This window comes from Coffea arabica, chromosome 10e (genome assembly GCF_036785885.1).
Source record: "Coffea arabica cultivar ET-39 chromosome 10e, Coffea Arabica ET-39 HiFi, whole genome shotgun sequence".
Taxonomy (NCBI): domain Eukaryota; kingdom Viridiplantae; phylum Streptophyta; class Magnoliopsida; order Gentianales; family Rubiaceae; genus Coffea; species Coffea arabica.
This window is the reverse complement of record NC_092328.1, coordinates 1,176,091-1,203,438: the sequence shown is the minus strand read 5'-3', so window position 1 is coordinate 1,203,438 and position 27,348 is coordinate 1,176,091. Positions and strand designations below refer to the sequence as shown.

Genomic DNA, 27,348 nt, shown 5'->3' with positions numbered 1-27,348 from the left:
TTGATTATATCTTTTTTTTTTCCTCTTTTTTGATGATCATTACTGGGCTGATAGGCTACGTTGGAGCCTGGAACAGAAGCTAACGAGGATCTCCTTAATAAGAGAACTAACAAATTTTGAAAATTTCACCGAGTACTGGAAACTCTAGGTTGGCACCATGAGGATTAGTTTTGGATTGAGATCGAAAGATCTTTGATATTTCCCAGATTTTTATCTATCTAGTCCTTTTCATTCTGAGTGCTGATGTGGGGTTTACAGATCACTCCTTTGGTTTTTTTTTTTTTTCCAAATAAAATAAAAAATAAAAATAATAACAGGTTAAAACATGGTACTGGCTGGTAAGTTGCAAATAATTGAATGGGAAACCTGGTTGAGATAAATTGAGTTTAGGGGTCAAATGTGTTACGGGGCTGGAGTTTGGCTCTTTGGCTGCATATATTCTATGCCTTAGGGATGAATGCAGCTCCCAACATCACTGCATTCCTTCGGTTGAATTCAGGTTGGTTGTTTTAATACTTGCCTGAACATCTGCGAAGGAGACATAACATCGTATAAAGATTCTCATTTGCTATTTTCGTGGTTTGACAGAGGCTTCCAATGACTCTGATAAAAAGCGTATGATTAAGTTTTTACTGAAAGATTCGGATTTGTTTGCCATACAAGTTGAAGAAGAGGGAGAAATGCAAGGACGAGGACATCGAATTTGCAAGCTGGTGAAATTGTCAGTGCATGATGCATCTGTTTCAACTGAAACCTTTCCCACATAACATAATTTGGTACTAGGAGAATCAATGGTGGCAAATGCAGAGAGAAAGAGCTGCAACTCCCCTCAGAAAAGGTTAACATACTAAAAAGAATTTAAGATTATAGTTAGAACTGGTTCACTGCAAAATTGTGCATCGTAGAGGGCAGGCAAACTGAGCGATGCTACAACCAGCATGAGGCGGCAATCAATTGGCGAACCATTGCTGAGTTTATACAGGAAAACTCCGCATGTTTCAACATTCAATTTAGCGTCCAAATCTGCAATGCAAGGGCAATTAGTGAGATCCAGTCTTAAAAATGAACGACATTTGACGTCCAAGATAATCAAGAAGTCTGTGGCTGACCTGGATTTTGCCATCGGAGGAACCACCAAAAAGCATTTGTCCATCCATATCGGAAGCCAATGATAACAATTTCGTGTTATTCCCACCGGACTTTCTGATGCAACCAATCTTTGTTACTCTTTCTTTCAGCCATACTTCTATTATTCCACATTTTGAAGCCGTAAATATGAAGTCATTGTTGGCTGTTATCTTCTGTATGTCCAAACCAGTGGACAGCGTTCCTAGGACGGCCTTGCTCGGGAGAGAGAACACCTTCATACGCAAATTTTGTGTCAAAAATGATAGGCAAGTCAAGAATTTCATGTTTTCTCGTTCATGCCAGATACAAAAACGTAGATGGTTTACCTTTCCTGCTATTCCATCAACCGAGGAACCGCCAGCAATAAGAAGACCGCTGTTGACTTCCAAGGAGAATATTGTTTGTTTCCCTAGCAATTTCCTTGTACCAGTGTAGAATATGGTTGATGTGAGAGTTCCTAAATCCACCTCCTGTCAAGTGAATTATGAATTTAGTACTAGAAAAACACCAGTTTTATGCTACCTGTGTTTATTGCTGGCTATGCTGGAGCTGGAGCAGTTTTTCTCTCCAAAGAAAAACTGCATGACTAGGTCAAAATGACAATTATGGAGGTCATTCAAAGAACTGTACCTGTATGCTGTAACTGGTACAGCCACAATAGATCTTATCGCCCAACAAGGAGATACATTTCACATTTTTGCTAAAATTAACATGCCTAGGAATTCCCGACCAATTATAAACCTGCAAAAACTTGATGTTCAGCAGGGGTTAGCTGTGTGCTTTGTGACATGTTTAGATGAATTAAAAAGTTTGCTGCACTGACCTTTACTCCAGTTCCTTGAGACGAAAAGCAGGCGAAGTTGCTATTGGCATACAACTCCAGCACTGCCTCCTTAACATCATGGACTTGAACACACTGAATTTCTGCCTGCTTGATTGCCCAGACCTGGATACAAGACTCATTTAGATTGTTTTGGCTATACCAAGGCAATGAATGCCTGGATTATTCAAATAACTAGTTCATGCGCATTTGTCACAGGAATTAGCAAAGAAAGACACTAAGTTCATAACAAACTGAAGAGCTCATACACAGGGCTCCATTGCAATTTATGGTAATGCTCTTAGGTAGGTGAGTAGGTATATGATATTGGTTTCTGGAGGCTAACAATCAATTCGCTGTGAACTACACTCAATTTTGCTTGCCATGTAGTTCCCAATCTAAACTGACAACAGAAGTGTAATTGAGTTCAATTTAGCTTTTGTTTCCCCTTTCAAGTACATACAGAGGACTGATCTCTTACCCGGATTGTCTTGTCCAAGGAGCCACTGAACACTTTGGTACCAGATGATGAAAGGCAGAGACATGAAACCGCTTTACTGTGCTCCCGAACTTCTTGAATTAATCTTGGAATCTTCTTTCCGATATCCCACACCTGAATGAATAAAAATTATTAGAAACGAGAAAATGCTCTTTGAAAACATCCTTCTAGGACTTCCCAACAAAACGGATGTAAGTTGACGAGTGTAAAAACAATAATCACATAGGACTTCCCATCAAAACAGATGTAAGTTGATGAGTGTGAAAACAATAATCACATTATGAGGGAGCCAATAAACTGAACCAATGTTGGGCTCATACTTTCATGGTTCCATCAGAATGGCTGCTGATAAGTCGGCCTCTGGTGTGAAGAATGGAAAGAACTTCACCATTTATGGATGCATCTAACTCCGGACCTTCAGCGTAGCACCAGAACTCTGCCTGGAATTCATCTTGTTAGACAAAATTGATTAGTTACTCCATAAAAAAGGATGCATACTTCATACTCACCGCATCAATTGATGGCAAGTTTATCAAAGCTTTCAACAAATCATTGACCACTACAGAGTTTCGCTTCAGCTTCCTCAATGTTTTGTACATGTTTTTGGCATATACCCCCAGTTCATTAAGTGCACCTTGAGAAAAATGAAGATTGGCCTAAGCAACTTGGCTATAATTAGTCAACTTTTGATCTGTACATCATCAGCAAACTACGTTTATACCTGGATCAGTAATAAAGCCTCCCAAAGCAAGAGTTGCCAAAATCTTCTCCTCAAGGTTCTTTGATGATTGTAGTATGGTTATAAACTGATCAAGCAAATACTTCCGAGCTGCATCTCTTACCCCAGTATCAGGAAAATTGTAAAGCATATGGATGAGCCATGTGCTGATGACAAGACAAGATTTTGCTATCTCTAGTGAATTGCTCTTGATACACTCCTCCAAAGCTCTGAAAATTGCTCCTTTTTCATGGTTGCAGAGAACAAATCCCACTCTTTTTTCCCAAGATCTAGCAGCTCTTTCTTCTTCTTCCTACGGATAGTTATTAAAAGTTGGAATTTCATCTCCAAATTCATGTTTATGTTTGCATGTGAAATAGAATAATTTGTGGATTTATCAGAGACAGTTAGGCAGGTTACACTTATATACCACAGTTTCGCTGAATTCACTTTCATAAGTTTGTAGCTTTTCTCCTTTCAACAAAGCATTGTAAGGTTGATCAAATCCAGCAAGCTTAAGCAACCAGGCTTCAGTGTAGGGCTTCCCCGAGGCGTTCATATGCCCTGGAAGAGATGATAAGGCATCTAAAGCTGCAATTTGAGAGGCTGGGAATTCCTTCTTGCGAAGTGCTTCTATTAATGCCTCAATTGCCTCTTCTCTATAGATACTCATCTTCCTTGGTTCAACCTAAAAAGAATATCCTTGTTAGCTCAATTTGTATTGCTTTCTTGATTAGAAACAAACCAGTGGCCTATTAAAAGCAACTAAACAAGAGTCCTTAGAAGACAAACCAGGAGATCCAACTGAAGAAGAAGGGAAGCAATTGCAGGTTTCTGCTCCATTGGAGCCATTTGTAGATAAACAAGAAGCGTGTGCATGGTACTAAATGCTCCTTCATCTTTAATTATTTGCAGAATCCGGTTGCACAAATTTCTCCTGTAGCATAAGAATAAATGAACTACAATCTTTTGTTTTTCCTCTGGAATTTTGGGGCGTTGGCGCCCCGGGGGGGGGGAGCTAAAACCAGCATTGTTGCATTAGCATATCAGGCACTTGGCAAAGTGATGTACTCTTTTTCGAAAGTAAGATTAACAAGCATATGCTAAGGAAGCCTATAGCACGACTTCCCCACAAAGGATGATAAACATGCATCTAAAGTTGTTGTGATATAAATATAACAGAGAAACTATGAGCAGAAGCAGCCTAATCAATATATCTTTCTAACAAAATTCATGAAGTCTGTTCGGGAAGGAGAATAATATGATGATCAGTGAAAGCAATGTGATAGACGTGGAACGTGAAAAGGGGAGCAAGTTCTGATATACCTGCTCAAATGCACTAACTCAGAGAAAAATTCTATGCATGTGCCTCTCACACTATCATTTCCAGCATGAAATAACTCAAGCACAGGAGACAACTCAATTCTGCTGGCTATTGTATTTCTGCAACTCTTATCTGCCCTAATGCAGCATAGCAGTATTGTCACACTGGAATGTCTTCCATCCACCCTATCTAGGCACTTAAGCAAGGCAGGAACTGAACCAGTGGATATAATATCCATAGTGATTGTCAACCTGGTCGTCTCATCACCTCCTGTAATGATCTGTTCAAGCAAAACTAGTGCCGCATCCTTGGGCGCCATAACAAATTGAAGATCGAGGGGATCTTCGCTCTTGCTGGAAATGAGCTGTGTCAAAGACGGTATAAGGTTGTGAGCAGAAAGCTGAGAGAATGACGGTCTTAGAAGGTATATAAGTATTGCTGCCTCAGCAAGACCATTTTTCATTAGAGAAGCAAGGCAATCAAAATCAGTGTCCACACTGGTGAGAACTTCTCGAATACTATCATCTGCATATATGAGCTGCGAGAGAATGTGAATTGTTGTTCTGAGAACTTCCCTGTTTAAAGATGCTGACAATATCTCAACCAAGCCATTTACTATTGCTGGTGAAGACAAATAGGAATGAATGCCTGATTCAACCTTTGAGTCATTCCATATCCTGGCTATTGTCAAGACTGCTGCTTCACATTCTTGTAGATCCTCTGAATTACAGAGACATGAAATGTAAGGTCTAAGTCCATTTATAACTGTTTCCACTGCAGGTTGAGATAGTACGCTGGTTGGTGATGTTGACACTGCAGCTCGCATAAATCTTCGGGGTTTATGTTCTGGATCGTTGTCCATTAATCTTCGAATTGGATAACTAGTCATCCCGGAAGGATTGGAATCTGATGACATCTCATTCAATGAAGGTGTGCTTAAGTTACTTCTTGGAGTTTCAGCATAGGACATCTCCTGCGCAAGATCAGGATGCTGTTCTTTCCAAGAGGTAATTAGTCTTTTTAGGACATAATTTGTTTTGGGCAGTTCAGTGGCCAAGAAAGGCTGCCGGGTAATGGGACAAGTTGTGTTTCCTCTGTCTATCCACTCTTGGATAGCTCTTCTTTCATACGTCTGTCCTGTTTCAAGGGTGACTGGGTCATGGAAGATTTGCCCTGTTATAGGGCATACAAAATCTTTTGGCGGCCTTGATTGAGGAGTCTGCTTGTCCGATAGCAGAGAGATGATGCTATTGTTACCTTCATCACTTTCATTTGAGAAGCTGCCATTGTTCAACGTAAAAGGAAAATCATTCATTAAATATTCAGAATGAGAATTTCTGAAAGTAGCTTCTTTAAAGAATTGAAGCTATGCTTAACGTGCAGTTGAGAGATGGCAAATTCAATCTTCGTTCTCACAAATTATGGGGGTAAGGGAAAGAAGTGACTTGTCCATCTGCATCCCCATTACCTTTTCTCCAGGACTTGACTGCTCCTTCGAGAATGACTGCTGCTTTTCCTTCCAGATTTCTGCTGCTCCTGAGTTTCTAAGTTTCTTTAGTAAGACTTCATAAGTAAAGTTTTGGGTACATAAAAGTAAAAAAAATTGAAGACGAATGCCAAATAACTTAAGATTGGTAACATACCATCAGTTCATTATCATTATCTACTGAACTAATGTTTGAATGCCGAGATGAATCTGGAGAATCAGCCAAAGAAGCAGAGGCTGTCCTTTCCTTGGCTCGGGTGGACACCAAACGCAATAAAGATGTGGGTTCCTTCCTACCATGTGTCTCTGGTTTTGAAGGTGACTCCTTTTTTTTGGGAGAATCCACAGGGGAGAAGTCATTAGGTGTTTGGTTTCGACTCCTCACTCTGGTCGCCTGCACTTTCAAAGTCGCTTCTATATCCTTATTGATTATGGTGCTGCTATAAGAAGGTGCAGCTTTGACACCTCTGTTTGTAGATTCTTCACATGCCTCAGGCTCATAATCGAGTTCGTCTTCACTCTCCTCGGGAATTCCTTGCTGACAACGGAGAACAAGGTAATAAACAAAACATGTACTGCCACTATGAGCAATGAAGTTTCACTATAACTATAAAACAAAATTGGTAATCTTACAGTTGGATCCCAAATGGCATAGTCATCGAGATTCTCATCAGATGCAGAAGCTAAATTTAATCTGCTTTAAGTCATGAGGAACCACATTCAGCAACTTCGGTTCCATAGAAATATGAATAATTTTATTTTTTTTTAAAAGTACTATATAAAGTTAAGTTACTACCATGAAACTTTCAATAAATTAAGGACGACTGATATGATATTTTCTCTGAGCAATTAATGTAAAATCAGATTTACCTAGACGCTTCGCTTGTCTCTCCTTGAGCTTTCAGAACAGGAGAAAACCCAGCACTCTTGGGCAAGATTGGACCAAATTTGACATAATCAGGGATCTTATGGCTCACCTCATGCAAAGGTGTCATTGGTGGCTCTGCAATTGGCATCATAGGGATCACCTTCTTGGTTGTGGCAGAGTCATAGTTCATGCACTCCTTGTAATATCTGGCATAAAGCCTTGTATTCTCATCCAAAGATTGCCCATAAAGATGCTCTAGCTTTTGCATTTTTTCTGCTTGATCTGGCCTCACAGATGTGATTAGTGATTCATTGAAGTAGTTATCAAAATCGACCGTAAAGGACAAGTCATTAGAATCAGGAATCACATCCATCACTATCCTGTGCCTCTCCTCCGAATACCATCCAATAATGGAACTCATGTGCGGAAGAAACAATGATTTCCAGAGCTCAGGAGCGAAATCAATCCTGGAGAAAAAAGGGTCTATGATAAACATGTCCAAGATATGAAGAACCGAATTCTGAACATTGTTTCTCAACTTCCACAAGTAGGAAAGATTCAAATGTGCCCATGCAGACAAATAGAAATTGGGAACCCCAGCAGTTCTCTGACTGGAATTCAACATTGCACAAACTTGTAACATTTTCTCAGCATAATCTAATCTTGCCATTTTAGTCTCCATGTTGGAAGTGCCAATTGCCTCTTCGAGGGCCTCAATTCCCCAGTCAAGATTTGCAAGGACGGCTTGATCAGAGTACCTAACTTCGGTATCTTTATCAGAGCTTCCATCTTCAGCTGCTAGTCTTTCAGCACAATGTTCTTTCTGCAGGGCTCTCTGTTCTTTATCAATTAACCTATCTTGAATAAAACTCCCAATGGTTGTGATTAATGATCTCACAATATCCGTATGATCCATCTCAAACCTATAATTTCCAGCCATTTCGTAACCAAACTCACCAAACCAATGAATTTCAAATGATTTGCCTAATGCTTTTCTAACATCAGGTAAAATTGCAATTTGTTGGGTACGTAGAAACCTAACCTATTGTTCCACGTGCTACTACCACCAATCGTCTAAAAGTAAAAGCCAACTATCCCAGAAGCTTAAAAATAACTGGCTTTTAATTACTGTACAATGTATGGAGAGAAACTCTCGATAAAAACGATGCTAGAGATAGATAAAGTACTGAAATTGCAGAATGAAGGATAACTCTCTGGGCAGAGTCGTGCTTGCTTGTTTTTGCCTTCTTTCGCCTGAAAAAAGAAGCAGCAATCTCTGTGCTGGAGTGTTCAGAATTTCAAGAAACCAACTGAAGAAACTTGTTGAAGAAGCTATAAGAGCTTCCGAATTCAGATGATCTATCTCTTGTCTCTGAATGGTCTTTAAGCCATCAGAATCTATGATACAGAAACCGATTTTTAACAGGACTCAAGAAAATCTGAAAAGTACGGATTTGACATGAACAGTCAGCACAAGTCTCATTCATGATGAGCCGGGGGGGGGGGGGGGGGGGGGGGGGGGGGGGATTGTAACAAGAAGAGGGAAAAGGGAAGGATGCCGGCTTTTTCGAGGCTGTTAGCTGGCTGCCGGCTCCCTTTGGATTAAGCTCTGTAATCATCAACATTTGATCAATCCAACAGCAAAGCGTGGACCGGGGGAATATAGCATTTAACTTAATTATTTAGTAGCAGTTAAATGCTAAAATATTTTATAGGTGACAAAATGGATTGATCAAAAACGTCAACTGTTCCTTTCAAGACAAAATCCTTTTACCAATCCTTTCGATTCAGGAGAATCGGAATAGAATTTTTCCACATTTGGTCGTGATAATTGATCTTGCTTTAGTTGTTAGCAAACTTCGAACTTTGTTGAAGTTTAGTTTTTGTATTAATCGGACAGAATTAACGTTCAACTAAAGTTTAGTTGAGCGAGAGCAACCATTAATGTCATTTCTTGGCAAGTAGATGTCAAAATTTGTGCTCATCAATCAAAGATTGAATTCAAATTAACGGGTTGATGTTAGGGACTTGACTCTTTTCCATTGGATACTCTTTTTATTTTCTGTGGTTGTAAGATGTGAAAAGAGGATCGACTAAAAATGAGTCATGCCCAAGATATGAGTACTTGTTTAAGGTTTAAGAATAGGTTGATTCATTTCTCAACTAAAATTTTTTTCACAGGTGATTATTTATTAGTGCTGCAATGGTACCCCAAGGTAAGTATGAACAGTGCACAAAACATACGAATGTGTATTTTGAAGCAGTATTATTTCACTATTTCAACAAATCCAGATTCGAATTTTTTTTTTCTAAACAGATAATTTTTTATGAAAAAGTGATTCATGCTTACGAATTGATTGTTGCGTTGACAATTGCCAATTGGCTGCTGATCCTTCGTTAATGTGTTACCTTCACTTCGACCATAGTTGATGGCAAAAGGGCTTGACAACGCCCAAGGACCAACCAAGAATCTCCATGGCTTCCTTAAAATGGAAAAAAAGAATCTCCTAGGCTGGTTTGGTCTATTATGAATTTATGATGTAAAATGTCCCCGACAGGCATTCGGAGTTGACTAAGCTCTTATTTAATAACTCAATTCAACATTTAAATTTAATGAGTTTCGATGTGTTTGATAACAAAAAAGCAAAAAAGAATATCTGAATTACTTAAGTGCTACTAAATTTTCTAAACGATAGTGATAAACTATTTGCTTATCACTTAATTTAATGTAATATATACTCAAATGTCAGATTTACTATTAATGATTTAGTAACTTAACGAATTCAGATTTTAATTTTCAGTTTTTAGTTTTCAGACTTTAGGTTTATTAAATGCGTCCTAAGTTGTGATAAGGATGAGGAAGCAAAATAGTTGGAATCCAATTGTCACATTAAATTCCCATTTAATTTAAAGGGTTATTATTTAATAAAAAGGTCAGTTGCTTGGTGAAACTCGTTTGGTTATCAAGATTTGTAAAAAAAATAAAAATAAATTAGATTTTGTTCTAATTTAAGTTCAATTTAATATTCGATAGACTCAAATTCGATTTAAGATATCAAAATGCTATTTAATTTTTTAATTTTAATATGAAATTATATATAATATCTATATAGTAAAATAATAAACGCATAATTTTACATAAGTTATTAATAAATATTTTAAATAAAATATTAAAAATTGTTCAAGCCTTAACGGGCCAAATATGTACAAGTTCAAATTCAATTTGATATATTAATCAAATCTTAATTCTTGTTTGAATCCGTTAAAATTTTAACTCTAACCGAACCCTCGAGGCCGAATTGTTTGTTTAAGGGTTCAGTTCGTCCAAAATGGAGTACGAAAATGGCTCAAAATTCAAAGCGACCGGTGGGGGAATCGGGCAGGCGGCAGCTTGAGAACTTATTACATTTCCGGTTGTATCACGGCGGTTTAGACTCGTAAAACTTCCTCCATGCATATTAGTTGTTCATTTCATGTTTATGTATTGCTGGTTAAGGTTATTGCTTTCTTCTTTTTGTATTCATTGAACAAGAAGAGAAAATATTCGGAATCCCTTCTCAAACAATACAGGGCGGAAATTTGAGCACCGTACTGATATAACAAAAAATGGGTTTTTAATAGGCCGCATATAAATCTTAGCATCAACAAAGCAAATAATGGTCAAGGAACCAAATGATAACCGTTGAAATAACAATAGCGAAATTGCTTCAGAATCTGATGCCCTCGAGATATGTTTATTAGCATAAATTTCACAACTTCCACTTATTAAAAAAAAAAATTTAATGGTATCAGGGCATGAGTGCGTCATAATACACAACTCTTTTACATAATATATATATATATATATATATATATATATAAAGTTAAACAATTGATTGAAAATCCAAGTGCCATCGAGCATGGACGGCCACTTATATTTAATTCTTACACAAGTGCAGAAGCAGAGCCGCCCCAAAGAAAAGACGCTTTCTTGGACCTTTTCCTTTTTTTTTTTTTTGCGATTTGCCTCCCTCCTTGTGTGATTCGCTTGTTAATTTTTCCTTTTAATTTGGTTAGAGCATAAGTACTATAGTAGTATTATTCTATTCTGGTTTGATGTTCTGCATTATTGGTCTTGTCTTAAATTAAAAACCGCAGCACAATGGTACCAAAACTCAAACTGAACATGACAACAAGACAGATGAAAAGTTGAAAACCTCAAATATCCACACCAGTTTGAATTGAGTTAGTTTAATATCAGCCACTCGCCCCCAGGGTACATAGCACAGCAGTTGAGGGATCGGCCTTGTGTTGCTAGCTTCCTCATTGATCGGGTTTCGATTCGTGCCTGCTGTGCTGTATATCCTGACTCGTTCAGAAAAGTTGTATGGGACTATCGATTTTTCTCCGATTTGGTGTGCCGGCTCGGATCCAAAGGGACGAATTCAACATTTTATATTTTCAAAATCCAAATATATGATAGGGTTAAGTAGGAGTTGAAGTAGGTTAGCTTCAACTAGATGTACCGTTACGCCAAAAAAAAAAAAAAAAGGCCAACAATATATCGTTCCCTTTCTTTCAATACCTCATATCAGAATTTAATCCCCAACCCAAAAAAAAGGAGTGCTTTTGACACCAAGTACATGTTCAAAGAACTTTATCATCCCATCAAAAAAAGAGTCATGAAAAGAAAATTGCTAAATATCCTCGGGCTTCCAAAATTTTAGTACTAGTCAATTTATGGAATTCAGCTTTTTTGTCATAGCATTTTCTAATCTGAAAAGTAGAGGTCCTATCATTTCCAATATTTATCCTCCAGAATTTGTTTCTTGCACGTCTTTCTTTTTTTTTTTTTTCCCTTAAGGATTCTTGCACGTCTTTAACCACAAAAACAAGGCTCAAAGATAAAGATTGGCAAAGGCAGGTAGAAAAAATTTTGAGAGATTTTTGAAGGAACGACAAACTTTAAGCTTTATTTAAAAAAAAAAAAAAAAAACAACAACAACAACTACGAGCCGACTAATATTCCATCATTAATAAAATCCAACCCAAATCAAAGAACCAAGCCCATAAGGACGCTTTATGGCAACCTAATCCAATCCAGAGAAAGCCTCCGTTCGAGCTCATTACTTTCCGCAGAAGGCCCATCAGAATTAGGTTAATGATGGATGAGGAAGGTCCCCGCATCACGGCACGTGTGCTTTGGTGGGCCCCACGAACCTCCACACTAACCGACAAAAATCAGCACATTGTGGAGGCCCCTCTTTGCTCTCTCGTCGCCATCTCCTTTCAATTCATGTTATCGCTTGACGACACGTGTCCCATATCAACGGTCAAGATCAAAAGGATAAAGATATTTCCCGTCCCCCGGCACTATAAAGGGCACCGCACCGCATCAAACTTCCTCGTCTCACTCGCTTTACTCTTCTTCGCACTTGCTGGCTCACTTGGGTTCCAGTCCAATTCTAATCCCAGTCCGAATCCTTAACCAGAATGTCAAACCCTAAAGTCTTCTTCGACATGTCTATCGGCGGCAGCCCTGCCGGCCGTATCTGCATGGAGCTCTACGCAGACACGACTCCCCGCACCGCCGAGAACTTCCGCGCACTCTGTACTGGCGAGAAAGGCGTCGGAAGGAGCGGGAAGCCCTTGCACTTCAAAGGATCGACCTTCCACCGCGTGATCCCCGGTTTCATGTGCCAGGGAGGCGACTTCACCGCCGGAAACGGCACCGGAGGCGAGTCGATCTACGGATCCAAGTTCGAGGATGAGAACTTCATCAAGAAGCACACTGGTCCAGGGATTTTGTCCATGGCTAACGCCGGACCCAACACCAATGGCTCTCAGTTCTTCATCTGCACCGACAAGACCGCATGGCTCGACGGCAAGCACGTCGTGTTCGGCCGTATCACGGAGGGTATGGATGTGGTGAAGGCGGTTGAGAAGGTTGGGTCTTCTTCTGGAAGGACCTCCAAGCCGGTGGTGATCTCCAACTGCGGCCAGCTTTCTTAGATCTGGGTTTTTTGGGGGTAATTTGATGTTTTAGACATCAAGGAGGTCTTGTAATAAATATTGGCCAAATCACCTTTTTTTTCCCTATCTACCCTTCTGTATCCTGTTTTGAGTGTTGGTGGGTTTTGAGTCCTTCGGTTTTGGGGCTTGAAATTGGATTGGGAGGCTGACCACCACGCTATTATCCGTCTATCATTAATGCGGTTGTGGTCCCCCTATTACTGCTGTGTTTGACCTTTTTTTTTGTCCTTAATGTGGAAGGTTAGTGCGCTTAATTATGAAATAATTGGTGTGTTCAGGGTTTTGTAAATTTGAGATTAATTGCTTATGGTTGTTTAATTTGATCTCTTGTTTTCTTAATTTTCAATCGGTTCCAATTTTGGTCGAAATTCAATCATTGGTCGCATTAACTTTCCCCCATAAAATAAAGCGGTGCGCAGCCTGGTTGGATGACAGATGGTATGTACTCCTATGAGAATACAATTTCAAGCTATCTCGGGGATATCGTATCGTATAAGAAAATTTAAGGTGAGAAATGGGTATTTTTTGGAGGTTCTGAACGCGCGACCCCAACGCAAAAATGCCCGGCCGGTAATACTTACTAACACACCTGTGGCTAGAGTACGATGGGCTTCCTTCATGTCCTCTTCTGGTCGCCTGCCTCTCATAGTATAAAGAGGGTTGTACAACGCTAACTAAGATAAGAAATTGACCGGGTTTTTCCTTCTAAAGAATTTCATCCTTAAGCTGGGTTGTCTTAATTTAATTTCGTACTTAAATTTAATGAATTTAAATTTTAAAATATTCGATAATTAAAAATTGAGTATTTAAATTAATTAAGTGTTATTGAATTTTATAGATAAATTGTTTAAAATTAAATGATAAATTATTTATTTATTCAGTCAGAATTATACATTTAAATGCATTAAATTTAATATTTAATAATTATATAATTTAATAATTTTAAATTTTAAACTTTAGATTTCAATTTTATTAAATGTGTCTTTAGTTAGTTGAAATGTAATTGATGATTTTAACTCGATATACTTGTAATTGGTGTGAGATCAATCCAAAGTTTGCACGTCCCCTTTTGAAGAAGAAGAGTTAAGAAGTTTATGACTAATCAGAATTTCCGGCCCAACCAAACGTTTCATGCTTCTAGCATCATGGCCTGTGTTTTTTTTTTATTCTGGATTCATGCTTTATTCAACCCTTTATCATTTGAATATTGGTTAATTTTTTCAAGTTGATAATTCAGTGGGATCTTGAATTCAAGAAATAATAACCGTAAAAGACTGAAGAAATTGTCAAGGTAAAGATAGCCGATGAATGTAAATACTAAGAGAGAGAGAGAGAGAGAAGATTTCTCAGCCTTCGACTGATGATACCTGGAAAACCAATCCTGCGGCAGATGATACCTGGTGTGCCATACCCACGTCAAACTGGCTGATTCTCCAACTTACAACTGATGATACTTTGGAGTATCATTCCCACAATAAACTGGACGCGTCTCAACGATACAAGTAAAAATAGTTTGCAATCTTCTTGTTTGGGTTGGTGGTGGCAGGGGAATTGCCCCACAGTCATGTACATGTGACCAAACAAAATTAAATCATGTATATGTGGCCAAACAAAAATTTGAAGACGAGACGAATTCATCTTTTTAAGCAACAATCACCAGATTTTTCATCTTAGTCACCTGAGGAAGACGCAGGCTAAAAAAGGAAGACGAAAGGAGCATCTGTCAAAATGAAATAATCAGTTCAACAAATAGAAAGAAGAGTTTTGAGCACCCTTGTATCTAGATCCCAAACCATTGAAACCTTGACTCAATGGCCATTAAAAATGTACTAAATCTTTTTTTGAAATGTAGGTCGAGGTAGTGAAAAAAATTTAAAAGAGGTGTCAGAACACTCATTTGATCTAGTCATGTCTGTATACCTACTAATCTCTTACATAGCCTCTTTAGGCTCTTCTTTCCTATAAAATAGTATGATAGATTAGATTATATAAGTATTATCAATGATTAAAAAAAAAAAAAAAGTATCTAGATCCCACAAGGGAATTCAGCCTCGAGGCAAATGTTACAGGCTAGGCACCTTAAATGAAAAAAAAAAAGTATTCAGTAACTCAAGTCAATCTCAAGTGACGCAGAGTTTCACCCTAAAAAATTGAATGGTCTAAAGATATTTTCGGTGATGAAACTACCTATGCAGCACAGCATGAATGCAGGAGTGGGTTCAAGGATTCCCAGACCCCTTCTTATCAATGGACGCTTGCTGGATCACTTTGTTGGACTTTACCTAGCTTTTGATGATTCCTACTCGTAAGGGCATCTACAGATGTCCCAACCTCCTGAGTAGAGGTTCTGTTCAAATGCTTATTCAAGCAGAATCCTTACATTATGTGAATCTGAGTTGGATGATCCACATCACACTATTAGAAGGCACTGATGCTCATCATCCGCAACCATTCCAAATGTAGGTCAGAATTTCTTCAAATATGTTTATAAATTCATTCAAGATGTCCCAGAGCTCATATTCAAGAAGGATACGAGTCTTGGGTTACTTTTAAATTCATACATATTTTCTTGAGTTGTTTTCCTGAAAAATCATACGGCTGCATACCACAACATCCCCGTAATAAAAAATCCTCTCTCGTAAGTTCTATACTACAGTATCAATATAAACTATCGTTTTAAAAAAAAAAAAAAAGTTACCATCGCACTTGGTCTCATAATGTTTAATTAAAATCTTCCCTTCCTCTTGGTCTCACAAGTTTTATCTCCTCAAATGTTTACCGTGTTTACCCTAGTATGTTCGCAAATTTTGAGTCACAGTCATGATATTTTAAGAAATACTTTAGTGTGTTTAGATAATATATTGTTTCGGATAATTTTTTGGAAAAAAAAATAGATGTGATATATGCGAGTTAAAAAAATAAATGATTAAAAAATATATTGATGATGCAACAAAAATGGATTTCTGAAATAATCCACTATCGAAACTATTTGATAAATAAGTTTGTTGAGAGGGTTTTGGTCTAATAAGTAAGGTTGAGATCTCAGAAATTAAAAATTTGAATTTGAATTCCCCTTCCCCATCGCACTTCCTATATCATATCTCTCCCTTACTAGAAATTTTAAAAAAAAAAAAAGAAGATAAATACACAGTTATGCAGCTGAGACCATTCATTCATAGTGCAAGTTTAGGCGGGGCCTCTAACTTGACTAACCATTAGTTTAGGCGGGGCCTCTAACTTGACTGAATATGGAGTTAACCTGAACAAATTTGTTTGATCCGCTGGTTCAACTAGAAATTCGTCCGGTTTTTTAGACTGATTTTTTAAAAACAATTATGGGTCTTTTTTTCGTTAGAAACCAAGTGTATGTAATTTTTTTGACAATGTTTGAACATTGGATTTTCATTTAAATGCGCATAAGACTTGATCGCTCACTTAGTTTTTATTTGATAACCAAATATTTCTTTAAACAAGCTTATTAATTTTTAAATTATACAGTTAATCTTTTAAATTTCAAACTAAAATGTTATCATCACGTGACAACATTTGAGTAGTTAGAAAATTATTTTTATTTTTTTAAAAAACGCAATAATAAAATTGTTTGTGTAAAAGTATGACAAAATTAAAATAAGTTTTTTGTTTAGTTGTATAAAATTAAGTCATCTATTAAACTTAAAATTAAGGTTTACACTTGACTATATAATTTATTTGTGACCGTAACTATATGAGAGGAAGGGAGGGGAGGAGGGAGGACAACGAAAAGCAAGAATGAGAATGAAGGAGAAAGGAATGGAAGGAAGAGAGAAGAGGATGAGGCAGGGAAAAAAGGGAAGGGAAAAGCGAGGTAGCAGCGATGAAGGAGGGAGGAGGAGGAGGGAATGATGGTGGTGGTGAAAATTGATAAATTTAAAAAAAATTAGCCCCATGAATTTTTAATTTTAAAAATATCCCAAAATATATTTCCAAAAACACTTAATCCATATGAAATCCATCTACACTAGAAAGTTTTTCAATACAATACTATAGTATAATTTTTCAAAACACATCTAGAAACAAGTAATTCATACACACCCATAATTTTCGATTAGACCGTTGAAAAGCATTTACAAATCTATTGAATTTGAGTTGCAATGATTCATCCGAACATAGGATGTTTTTGAAGTTTCAATATTGTCTTTATATTTATTGCTTATTGACCTTTTAGATCTGTTGTCTGGTTGATTTTTAGATTTACATAAATTTATGTATGTATTTTGTACCTTGTTTGATGTAATTTTTGCAAGTAGTGCAGATAATACAATGAAAATACATGTTTTTGATAAAAAAAAAAATCCAAGTAGTATATACGTGCCAAAATGACATTTGTCGAGAAGAATGATTGGAAAAGAACGCATTCTAGAAGGAATTGTATTTCCATTCAAAGCCTCGACCATGGATTTTACTAATGAATATAATAACTGCAGTGTAGACAGGCTTTGAGACACCTCGAGTGACAAAACTGCCAATTGCTAGATGGCATTTGTTACAACTGCATCGGCCGTCAAGAGAATTATTCCACCGATAGTACGGATCTTTGCTTGCTCATTAAAACTTGAGGTTCAAAATTCAACGCATTTCCATTTTTTTTTTAAAAAAATCAAATCATCACCAAGTAAAATTCTTCGAAACCTTCGCCATCCATTCCCTTACCTAAACGTCGGTTTACTTCTACGCACTTATTGTGTTGTACATTAGAAATTCCAGCTTGAATTATGAGAATTCCCCAAAGACAATAAGAAAACAGGATCCCCTCGTGGACAGCTCGTTTGGTCACGAAAACTCTCAAGCGATCGTTGTTCATCTCTCCCACCAGAAATCGAGTTCTAGAATTAACGTGCTCGAGGGGACGGAGCCTCTTTTCTAGGATCGAATGATTAATCGGATTCGATTTATTCGATGATCCGTCTAGAGAAAAAAAATAAGAAAAGAGGAGAGAGATAAAGCCCGAGCAATCCAGAGTGAAAGGTCAAAAGATTAAAAAGCACGGACATGCACTTTATCTTGATCACGAACTCTCGGTCTGGACCGTGGACCGAGTCAGCTTATGACAGTAAACCTAGCTGGATCTGGAATTTTGCATGCACTTGCAGTTCCAAATATCCGCGTGTTGCTGTTATTTTTTAATTTATTTTTTTTAATAAAGAAGGGTTGAGATTTAAAAGATGAGAATTAAAATTAAGAACATTAACGCATTTGCTAATCACTTTTTTTTGTACGTGCATCAAATTGTTATAATATACATTTTTTATAAAATTTTCAAAAAATAACAATCCAAACGGATTTCTGAAACCTCAATCTCAGGCGGATCACTGTTTATTTGAGCGTGGGTCGGTGTATTTCTAATTTCATATAAAAATGGGATACATTACTAATTTAATTCAATAGCAATGGTAGAATATAATATGATGACTAGTAAAAAATCATGTGAGGTGTGAAACGTACCACTTCTTAGTAAGATTCTAAATCATTAATGCTTTGGCGTCTTCGTTGCGCCTGGTAGTTGACAATTGATGTCGAGGACCGGTACGATAGGAGTAATCCAATGGCAAATGCCCACGTAAGCAGTTTAACTTTGTCACGCCATTCCTCTTTTTATTTTATTTTATTTTATTAATTGGATACTTGAAATAGTCGATTTCATCATATATATATATATATATATTTTAATTTTATTTTTTGCTGAAAACGAAAAGAGGTTTGAATGAATGACCATTTCATTATCGTTGAAATGGTAAAAGTACGAAATAATAGTAAGAGACTCAGAGGAAGAGTGGTAGAAGCAGAATAATGGCGATAGACTCTTTTACAAATCTCTTATGTACAAATCTATCAGCTTTAGTGGGCCCAGACAACTCTGACCAAGTGTAAATGCTGTATTCGTCAAACTGACCATTATATCCCTTGTTTGGGATTTGGTTACGCTCGTCATTCACCTTTTGGCTTTGCTACAATAAACTAGTATAAAGTACTGTACCGATGGGGAAAAAGGTCAAATTCGTGATTTTCTTAAGCAAGAGCATATTCCTTTTCTTTTCTCATTCCTTTTGCCTTTTTGCAACTCCATGTTGACTACTAGAGTTGCATATATGGAAGAAATTTATTAGGTGACGCCATGGTGAGCTTATTATACCTTAAAATTTTGATGTCCAATCTGTAGAATTTAACAATGCGAAAAATTATATGGTGTGTGTGTGTGTGTATATTACTCCACCAAGAGGCGCAAAAAATTGAATTTGTCAACTTTCTTAAAATACCCGTTAATTTGGACTTGTTCTGTTGAAAACAAAATCGCTTAAGTTTCATAGAACATTTACTGCTCCGCAATCAATGAAACAGAAACAGTAATCCGCATCATTTACAACAATATCCTTAATCTTTACACAATTATCACAAAAGTCAATAATAATACTACTTTTTTTTTTTCTGTAGTCAAAGGCTAACCATTGATGTGAGTATTCTTTTGTTGCTTGGGCCACCATCTTATTAGCATTCAAACTTCAAAGTCAGCAGTAATTGTCCAGCGGAGAAAGAATGCCCTTGAGAAGATGATCGAATGATGTAATGCCAAATTTTAATTCTCTACTTTAGCAAATGTTAAAAACAAAAAGAGCAAAGCTGTGCAATTCTTTTCTTCCCCTCGAGCCGATAAAGACGAATCAAACCAAAAAAAAAAAAAAGAAGATGGAAGTTGAACGGAAGTTCTCAAGGTCCTAACCCACAAGACCAATAAGGCCATTCTTTGGGTCAATGCCAAAACCAGCACTGTTAAAAGTTGGAATAGTAGTAATGATCATTTCATCTTATAAAAAGGGCAAAAAGAAAGGGTTCAAAGAGCTTCTTACTTAAACCACATCTCAGCCAAGGATTAACATAGGCAAGAAAAAGGGCAAATAGGTAAAAGAGCAAGTCCAAGACTGAATGTGACATCAGATGCTCACCAAAACCCCCAAACAAGGTAGGCGGGGAGGGGGGGACTGGCTGACTGACTTCACAAATCACAAAATCACAAATCTCATCCCATCCCATCAAATGGCAGCCCCATTCAGACCCGCCCAGCAAGACTTTTATTCTGCCCAGGAATTTACCGCTACTGCCACTGCTGCTGGGAATTCAACTCTGCCACCGCTCCATTCCCATTGCCCTTTCCGATTCAATTTCCATTTCCACCCGGAAATCAAATTTTAGTTCGCAAAAGAAAAGAAAAGACAAAGAAAAAAAAAAGAAAAAGAAAAAGAGCAGTCAAGCGTGAGTTTTTGCTGACTCCCTCCCCTGCCTCTCTTCCGTGTCCGCGTCTTCTAATTGGTTGTTGTCCTCCTCTGTTCTTATTCTACTCAGTCAGCCCACTTGGCTGCTCACCACCATTCATCCTCAATTCTTGAATCTTGATAACCCTCAGACTGTATTTTTGTAAAGTCCAAATTTTTTTTTTTCTTTTTCTTCAATCAGCTGGTAACGATACATTTTTATTTCCTGTTCGTTGCATCTGTAAGTTTCTGCTCTGCCATTTTTCTAACACTTTTCAGTTTTTCCTGATATGGGTTGCTGACAGTTTTCATTGGTATTGTATTTTTCCAGGTGTTAATTTTAAAGATTGTAGCTTTTTGTGGGTTTTTGAGTTTTTCTTTTTGTTTTCTTGGGGGCACGGTGAAGAATGGGAGGAGTGTGCTCAAATGGGATAAACAAGAGGAGTATCAACAAATCGGAGCTAGAGGAAAGAAACCATGAGCATCACGACAAAAGTTCTGGGTTTTCTGGAAAGCTCAAGTCTGGGAAGAGTTCAGGGGGAAAGCAGCAGAATAAGATTGATGATTCTTCCCATGCATATCCTGATTTCGATGCTTTTGAGAAGACTTCAAATCTCTATGATTCTGGTGAATTGCAATTATCTTTTTCTAGAGAATTGAAACCTTCTACCCCCGCAAGGACACCAGCAGCTGCCAAGGTACAGATGAAATGCATTTTCCCCTTTTTATGCTTAAATGTCTTGTTTGGTTGAAGGGTATCATGTGATCAGAATTTAGTTTTGTGTGAACAATTGGGATTGGAGAAGATGGTCATTCTATGCCAGCATAGAATGTTACTACATGGATCACTTAGCATCCCTTCATATTATTTTAGCTTTTGCAGTTTTATGCAATCGGCTGAAAGTGATTGGCTGTTCAGGTAATTGTAGAATAAAAGAGCGTTTTGTAAAAGGAGGAGCAATGAGATCGAGGATCAACTGCTGGAATTGTCAGTGGTCTCTCTTTGATGTAGCTAATTGTTACAGTTATGTGATTGAGGAGCTTTTGAAACGCATTTCTATCAAGTTATAATCTTGGAGATTGGAGAAGTTAAGACTCAGAGTTTTCATGGGATGGCAGAAGGATGCGTTACTCTACTCTGATCGACAAAATGGAGAAAGTATGTCTCTGGACTGCAAAGGACAATGTTGGGAAATGAATGCCAGAGGTAGACTAAAAATAGAACGAGTTGGAGATACATAGAAGTGTGGATGGTGTATGGTTGTCGCACTTTGGTTGGCAATTCTGGCTTCTATTGATGAGTCAATATTGATAAGCTTGTTACTGTCAAAAAATTCAAAAGAGTGCTGATGGTTTGTTAGGGAGTTGAGATCATATTGGAGGCACTTCATTTAGTCTTGTGCCCTCTTCTGCTTCTAACGCCATATATCTAACAACCTGCTAAATTCTTATGCCGTGGGCTTCTCGTACAATGTTGTTTCAAACATCATGGTTATGGTAGATCCTGCAACAATCAGTATGACCTTCCAGAAGTCTTCTCTAGCCAATTTCTGACAACAGAAAGGCTCATACATTAGGAAAAATTGTGGGAGCTAGAGCTCTTCCCAATAATCTACAAATCTTGATTGAGGATACGTTCTGGCATAAATTTAAAGTAATTTCTTGGTCAGAAGATACTATACATATTCTGTCGCTTTGCATGTAAGTAAAGCGCATAAGATCGATAATTGGTGCCATATCATGTGAAAATATGGAGAAAGTAAATGGCGCTAAGGTGATGGTAAAATTGTTTGTCTGAGATTTATGAAGAAATTAAATGGTTTCATTGTCTGATATAGGTTTGTGAAAATATCAGTTCAAATTCTTAAGCCTTGGGACGTGCATCAACAAAAGCTACTAAAACATGAGAATGATAGGCTTTGAATCATTTAGGAGCAATATTTTTGCTCTTTGATAGTGCTACTTGGCATATGCTGGAAAATGCCATGTTAGTTCAAAGTTTGATTTGTCTAAGCGTAGTATTCTGTAAGCCAATTCATTCACAATGAAAATGGAAATGTATTCCTGGAGTGTGCCTTTAACAGGAATATCTCCTTGTACATAAGGTGATTTACTAACAAAAGTTTTTGAACTAAACGATGTGAATGTGAATCTAATTTATGTATCTGATGTTCATTTAACAGGGGCCTCAAGTGAGCTCATTTCTTGGAAAGGCTGGGATAGCAGGACTAGAAAAGGCAGTCGAAGTACTGGATACATTAGGTAGTAGCATGTCAAATTTAAATAACAGTGGATTTATCGGTGGCATGGCTTCAAGAGGGAACAGAATAGCTATCTTGGCATTTGAAGTTGCCAATACTATAGCCAAAGGAGCAAATCTATTGCAATCCCTTTCTGAAGATAATATTCGCTTTCTGAAAAAGGAAATTCTACATTCTGAAGCGGTACAACAGCTAGTCTCTACTGATATGAAGGAGCTGCTCAGCATTGCAGCCACTGACAAAAGGTTTCTAGCTTCTCTCTGATCTCTAGTTTTCTTCCTGGTTTATGTTTTCCCCCTATTCAGTATGGGTCATTGTTGCCCGCACAAACAAATTTTCTAGATTTTGGTTTTTGAACTTCATTCTGGATTGAGCGAAAAAATATAAAATAAAATAAAATAAAAAAAATCTTATGTCATTTATTGGCTTCTGCATTTTGTAGGGAGGAATTTGATGTCTTTTCTCGAGAAGTCGTTAGATTTGGGGATCTGTGTAAAGACCCACAGTGGCACAACCTGGGACGATTCTTTTCAAAGTAAGCTGGATTGCTTTAGCCTTTGGCAAGGCTCTCTTGTCAAAGATTCAAAAAATTGTTTGCTAATACGGTCTTAATGTCTTAGGTTGGACTCAGACCCTGTAAATCCTAAGCTACCAAGAGAAGAGGCAGAAATGACCATGCAAGAATTGACATCGCTGGCCCAGCATACTTCTGTGAGTGTTCTCGTGTTTTACAGTTTCGTAGTGTATTAAATGGTTCTCAATTTTCATTTTCGGATACTTTTTACATCTTATTGCATTGCTGTTGTTAACTGGATGGCATTGCTACTAATTGTGTTCTAAACATGGTTAGTCCTTGTTGTTTGTTTTTCTTTCCTTCGAGACACTTTGCATACAAGTGGTATGAACAACTTGAAGGGACATTTTATTTACTAATATTTGCCCTGTTCTAGAAACTTAAGATTCAATTTCCACACTCAGCTCACTATGCAACATTCAAGAGTTACAAAACTTGATTCTGTCTCATTGTTGAATATATTCTGCTTACCAAGTTTATGTGTTGAGTGATGTTTAATAGCCTTGCAATGTAACATTGATGTGGGCACAAAAATGAAAAAAGGGGTTCTCAATTTGCTAATAGCAGGGTATCAATTGCCTTGTAAACACAATCCCTTTTGATAATCTTTCATGCTTGTAAAATTTGGGCAGCAATTTAGATTTATTCTTACCATTTGTACTTGATAACGTCTGCTGCATGTTTTTTGGGTTTCCAAGGGTTTATTCACACACCATAGCATTGTTACCTTGTTTGATTCAAAATTTCTTTGTAAACTTGTTTGCTGTAAAGAGTATACAATCCAATATGTATGAAGCAAATTTTGAAAAATTACTTTATACCAATAAATAAATTGTGCATGGTTTATTCTCTGTGATTGAATCATATCAAAAAGAAGGAGGCATTTTAAATTGAGCCTAATCTATTGAACCAAGTAGAAGTCTCTATTGCTATCTAATTTGGGGTGGTGCGCCTGTTTCTTTGCTGCAGGAACTATATCATGAATTCCATGCTTTGGACAGATTTGAACAAGATTATCGTCGGAAGCTTGAGGAAGTTGACTCCTTGCACCTTCCTCGGAAAGGTTTGGGCATGGATACTTTTCACGTTTAGTTTTGTGTTTTCACTCTCACTTGGGTTTCTATTCCTTTATATCCTTTTTTCTTTTTCATTTTGGGCGGGGGGTGTGGGGCACGTAATGGAAAATGAGAACTTGTCGTCCTCCTCCTGTTCAATGCCTGTAGCTTTATGTGTCTTTTGGACTTGTGCAATAAAACAAATATCTGTGGAAATATCAAATTACCTGATTATTATATGAGAGATTTCATGGTTTATGTCAATGGTAACACATATATTTTGGTATGGATTGTTTCATGTGATAATTTAAGTGTACAACTAAAACATTCTCAACCTTTACTTCCTATATCTGGTGTTGGAGGTTCAATTGATGTTTTTTATTTTTGCTAGACCTCTCCTTGTACCACCAACAGCTTGCACCTTGGCTTCTTCCCCTAAATTGACTCATTACACTACTTCCTTTTTTTTTTTTTGCCATATACGATTTGGTGAAATCATTTTCTGTTTATTTCTGAGAATACATGTGGTGGAATTTGTTCTTTACCATTACTGGTGACTAGTGCTGATAATTGCTCTTGTTAAATGTCTCACAGGTGAAAGTCTCATGATATTACAAAGTGAGCTAAAACATCAAAGAAAACTCGTTAGAACCTTGAGAAAGAAATCTCTGTGGTCTAAACCTTTGGAGGAGGTATTCAATAAAATCACTTGCTTTATATTCTTTGCTGAATGCAGCCTTTTTGGGCAATCTAATAGAGGAGTGCGATGTTCATTCTTTGCTGGGCCCAGCTTTTACATTAGCATGGATTTATTGTCTAAAGAGGACATTTACATCTTAAAAGCAGAGTATTGCCTGTTGAGAAACTGTTTGCTTTATATACCAAGTTTCTCATTTTAATCTGTGCTGCTAATCATCTGCATTTCTTTTTGCCCTGTGAGATGCCACTGCAGGTTGTTGAGAAACTGGTTGATGTAGTTACCTTTATACATCAAGAGATTTCAGATGCATTTGGAGATAATGGTATGAAAAATACATTTTCACATGTTCATTTTTTGTTACGGAAATGTTCCGTGCTAGTTCTGGTGTGGAAATAGTTCATGCTAGCATGCTTGGACGCAAGATTCTCAAAGAAAAGAACCGATGTTACATGTGATACTTTGCTATCAAATTTATGATTGATCTACAATTTATATTGCCCAGTTTGAATGGGCATGATCTGTTTTTCATTACAATACGTTTCACCTTTTCTCTTTTGGTAGTTTTCTCTGCTAGCTGTCTGTTGTGCTGCAAAATTGATAAATCAGAAAGAGCCTAACGACATTTTTATTACAGGGTTGGTGGCTAGTGGGAGAGAGCCTACTAAACCAGAAAGACTAGGTGTTGCTGGTCTTGCTTTACATTATGCTAATTTAGTTACTCAAATTGATAATATTGTAAGTCTCTCTCTCTCTCTCTCTCGACATGTGTGTGTGTGTGTATAATTATTTTGTAATTTTAACTTTATTTATTTATTTTTTGTGGTGATATCCCCATGTGCTTTGCCTGTGTTTATGGTACTCTTCTGCTAATAAAGTTGATGTTGGATTTTAGGCATCACGCCCGACCTCTCTTCCTCCTAATATGAGAGATACTTTGTATAATGGGCTGCCTCCCAGCATCAAGACAGCTCTACGCTCCCGGTTACCACCAACAGATGCCAAGGAAGAGGTTTGCCCTCCAGACCACACTTCCCAATATTGTTTTCTTCTCTTCCTTCTTTTTATTCGTGTTTGGTGCGCTGGCTTGAAAATTGTGAACTTCTCGTGTAACCATAACCTTGATGTACATAATTTATTTGTTCTTTCGCAGCTTACAGTTCCTCAAATTAAGGCCGAAATGGAAAAAACTCTACACTGGCTTGTTCCTGTTGCTGCAGATACTACAAAGTATGTAAGATGATTGTCAGGAATAGTACGTTATGAACTGCTGTGACCGTCTTTTAAGTAAAATAATAATCTTCCATATGATGTGTGATTAGTATGACTACTTCAAATATGGTGTTACCAAGATTGTTGGTAGGCATGGCTGGAAACTAACAGTGGCATTTTCTTACTTGTGATGAAAGCAGAGCGCATCAAGGCTTTGGGTGGGTTGGAGAGTGGGCAAATTCAGCAGGGTTAGTAAACTTGTTTATATGAACCAGCTATAGTTGGATTGTTAAAAGAGGATCGAGAAACTGAAAAGCTGTTTGTCTCTGTGGCAGGACTGAATTTGGTAAGAACACGAACAAAAGTACGAGCCTCATTCGCTTACAGACACTGTATCACGCTGATAAAAAGAAGATGGATACATACATCCTTGAATTGGTGACTTGGCTTCACCGTCTCATCAGCTTGGTAAAGTATCGGGACGCTGGAGGCAAGGTTCTGCCAAGCCGGTCCCCAACTCGCAAGGGGCTGAATATGCAGGGTGAGGTGTTAACCAACAACAGCAATGTCCACGGAGCTCAACTTTCCTTGGAAGACAGGAACCTGTTGGAGGAGGTTATGAAAGGGAGAAAAGTAGTTCCTGGGAGAAGCAAAAGCCAGGAGTTCGTTGAGGCCAAGAAGGGAAGCAAAAAGGTGTGGGCGCTCAGTCGGAGCACTGGAAGCTCGCCAAGAATAGAGTTGGGACATCCAAAAGCTAATGTTTTAGACATACTAGACGGGTTAGATAACTCATTTGGAGCTCTTCCATAAGATTTTAAAGCTGAGCATTATTCATTTTTTATTTCATTTGATTCTTCTGCTCCTGCTTGTCAAAATAGTTTTTGTGTATATGTATATATATTTATACATATATATATGTAGGCTTATTAGTAGTGGTAATATATATATATATACATGCGATGATGTGATGGCGATTATGTGAAAGTGTTGTTCATCATTTCGATGACTCATTGGAGTTGCGTATTTTTGGAGGAAAAAAAAAAAGGAATGTCTGTAAGTATCAGACACATTATATACAAAAAAAAATATGTCCAGGTTGCATTTTGCTCATTGGCAAACTATTGAGTTCCCCGGGCACAAGTTGTATCAATTTCTCTGTGATGTCAAGTTGTTGTGTGTTCATACCTACGTGGTCAGGTGCAGTAATATGCGTCCATTCGATCTTGTTCTGTTATAATTGATTGATTGGTCTACTTCAGGCTCTAATCAAATCTGAAAATTCATTCATTTCCAAAAGGTGCAGAATTCGTTTTGAGGGAGATTTTTTTTTTATCTTTTCTCTGGAATGAAATGATCAAACCAAAGAGGCATATATATATATATATATATCATAGAAAAATGGTTTTCGCAA

General features: G+C 37.5%; 3 protein-coding genes and 1 long non-coding RNA gene across 7 annotated transcripts; 3 read left to right on the top strand and 1 right to left on the bottom strand.

Annotated features, from left to right (window-relative positions):
- Positions 1-152: 152 nt before the first annotated feature.
- Positions 153-1,649, top strand: LOC113712128 (uncharacterized). The gene is made up of 2 exons (XR_003453236.2): positions 153-499; positions 589-1,649. It is a non-coding gene; the product is annotated as an uncharacterized lncRNA (long non-coding RNA).
- Positions 678-8,682, bottom strand: LOC113712127 (putative E3 ubiquitin-protein ligase LIN-1). 4 transcript variants are annotated; one of them, XM_027235420.2, is made up of 16 exons: positions 6,846-8,682; positions 6,609-6,669; positions 6,133-6,513; positions 5,958-6,025; positions 4,492-5,769; positions 3,958-4,102; positions 3,596-3,853; positions 3,169-3,478; positions 2,957-3,081; positions 2,768-2,887; positions 2,430-2,561; positions 1,952-2,074; positions 1,759-1,869; positions 1,455-1,598; positions 1,110-1,361; positions 678-1,023 (listed from the first exon to the last, which is right to left on the bottom strand). In XM_027235420.2, exons 1-16 carry the CDS (start codon positions 7,781-7,783, stop codon positions 1,006-1,008), a joined length of 4,464 nt encoding a protein of 1,487 aa, XP_027091221.2. In that variant the 5' UTR covers positions 7,784-8,682; the 3' UTR covers positions 678-1,005. The 4 variants fall into 4 exon arrangements, with proteins under 4 accessions (XP_027091221.2, XP_027091219.2, XP_027091220.2 ...); XM_027235418.2 differs by having other exon boundaries at positions 886-1,023; positions 1,110-1,598; positions 6,846-7,924; XM_027235419.2 differs by lacking the exon at positions 678-1,023 and having other exon boundaries at positions 1,041-1,361; positions 6,846-7,924.
- A 3,540-nt stretch (positions 8,683-12,222) lies between these two features.
- LOC113713812 (peptidyl-prolyl cis-trans isomerase) lies at positions 12,223-13,144 on the top strand. The gene has a single exon (XM_027237598.2). The coding sequence runs from the start codon at positions 12,316-12,318 to the stop codon at positions 12,832-12,834; it is 519 nt and encodes a 172-aa protein (XP_027093399.2). The 5' UTR covers positions 12,223-12,315; the 3' UTR covers positions 12,835-13,144.
- A 6,686-nt stretch (positions 13,145-19,830) lies between these two features.
- Positions 19,831-26,921, top strand: LOC113712786 (protein PSK SIMULATOR 2). Its single transcript, XM_027236356.2, has 13 exons — positions 19,831-20,379; positions 20,470-20,836; positions 22,322-22,644; positions 22,842-22,934; positions 23,020-23,110; positions 23,943-24,036; positions 24,623-24,720; positions 24,981-25,050; positions 25,363-25,463; positions 25,621-25,737; positions 25,879-25,955; positions 26,138-26,185; positions 26,273-26,921. Exons 2-13 carry the CDS (start codon positions 20,546-20,548, stop codon positions 26,745-26,747), a joined length of 1,878 nt encoding a protein of 625 aa, XP_027092157.1. The 5' UTR covers positions 19,831-20,379; positions 20,470-20,545; the 3' UTR covers positions 26,748-26,921.
- The last annotated feature ends 427 nt before the right edge of the window (positions 26,922-27,348 follow it).

Coding starts and splice junctions, on each gene's coding strand:
- LOC113712127 (XM_027235417.2), bottom strand. CDS start 7,783: ATGGCTGGAAATTATAGGTTTGAGATGGATCATACGGATATTGTGAGA. Junction 3,854..3,957: donor TTCTTCAGTTGGATCTCCTG/GTTTGTCTTCTA, acceptor TATTCTTTTTAG/GTTGAACCAAGGAAGATGAG. Junction 2,562..2,767: donor ATTCTGATGGAACCATGAAA/GTATGAGCCCAA, acceptor TTATTCATTCAG/GTGTGGGATATCGGAAAGAA.
- LOC113713812 (XM_027237598.2), top strand. CDS start 12,316: ATGTCAAACCCTAAAGTCTTCTTCGACATGTCTATCGGCGGCAGCCCT.
- LOC113712786 (XM_027236356.2), top strand. CDS start 20,546: ATGGGAGGAGTGTGCTCAAATGGGATAAACAAGAGGAGTATCAACAAA. Junction 22,935..23,019: donor CTGGGACGATTCTTTTCAAA/GTAAGCTGGATT, acceptor TTAATGTCTTAG/GTTGGACTCAGACCCTGTAA. Junction 25,464..25,620: donor TTACTCAAATTGATAATATT/GTAAGTCTCTCT, acceptor GTTGGATTTTAG/GCATCACGCCCGACCTCTCT.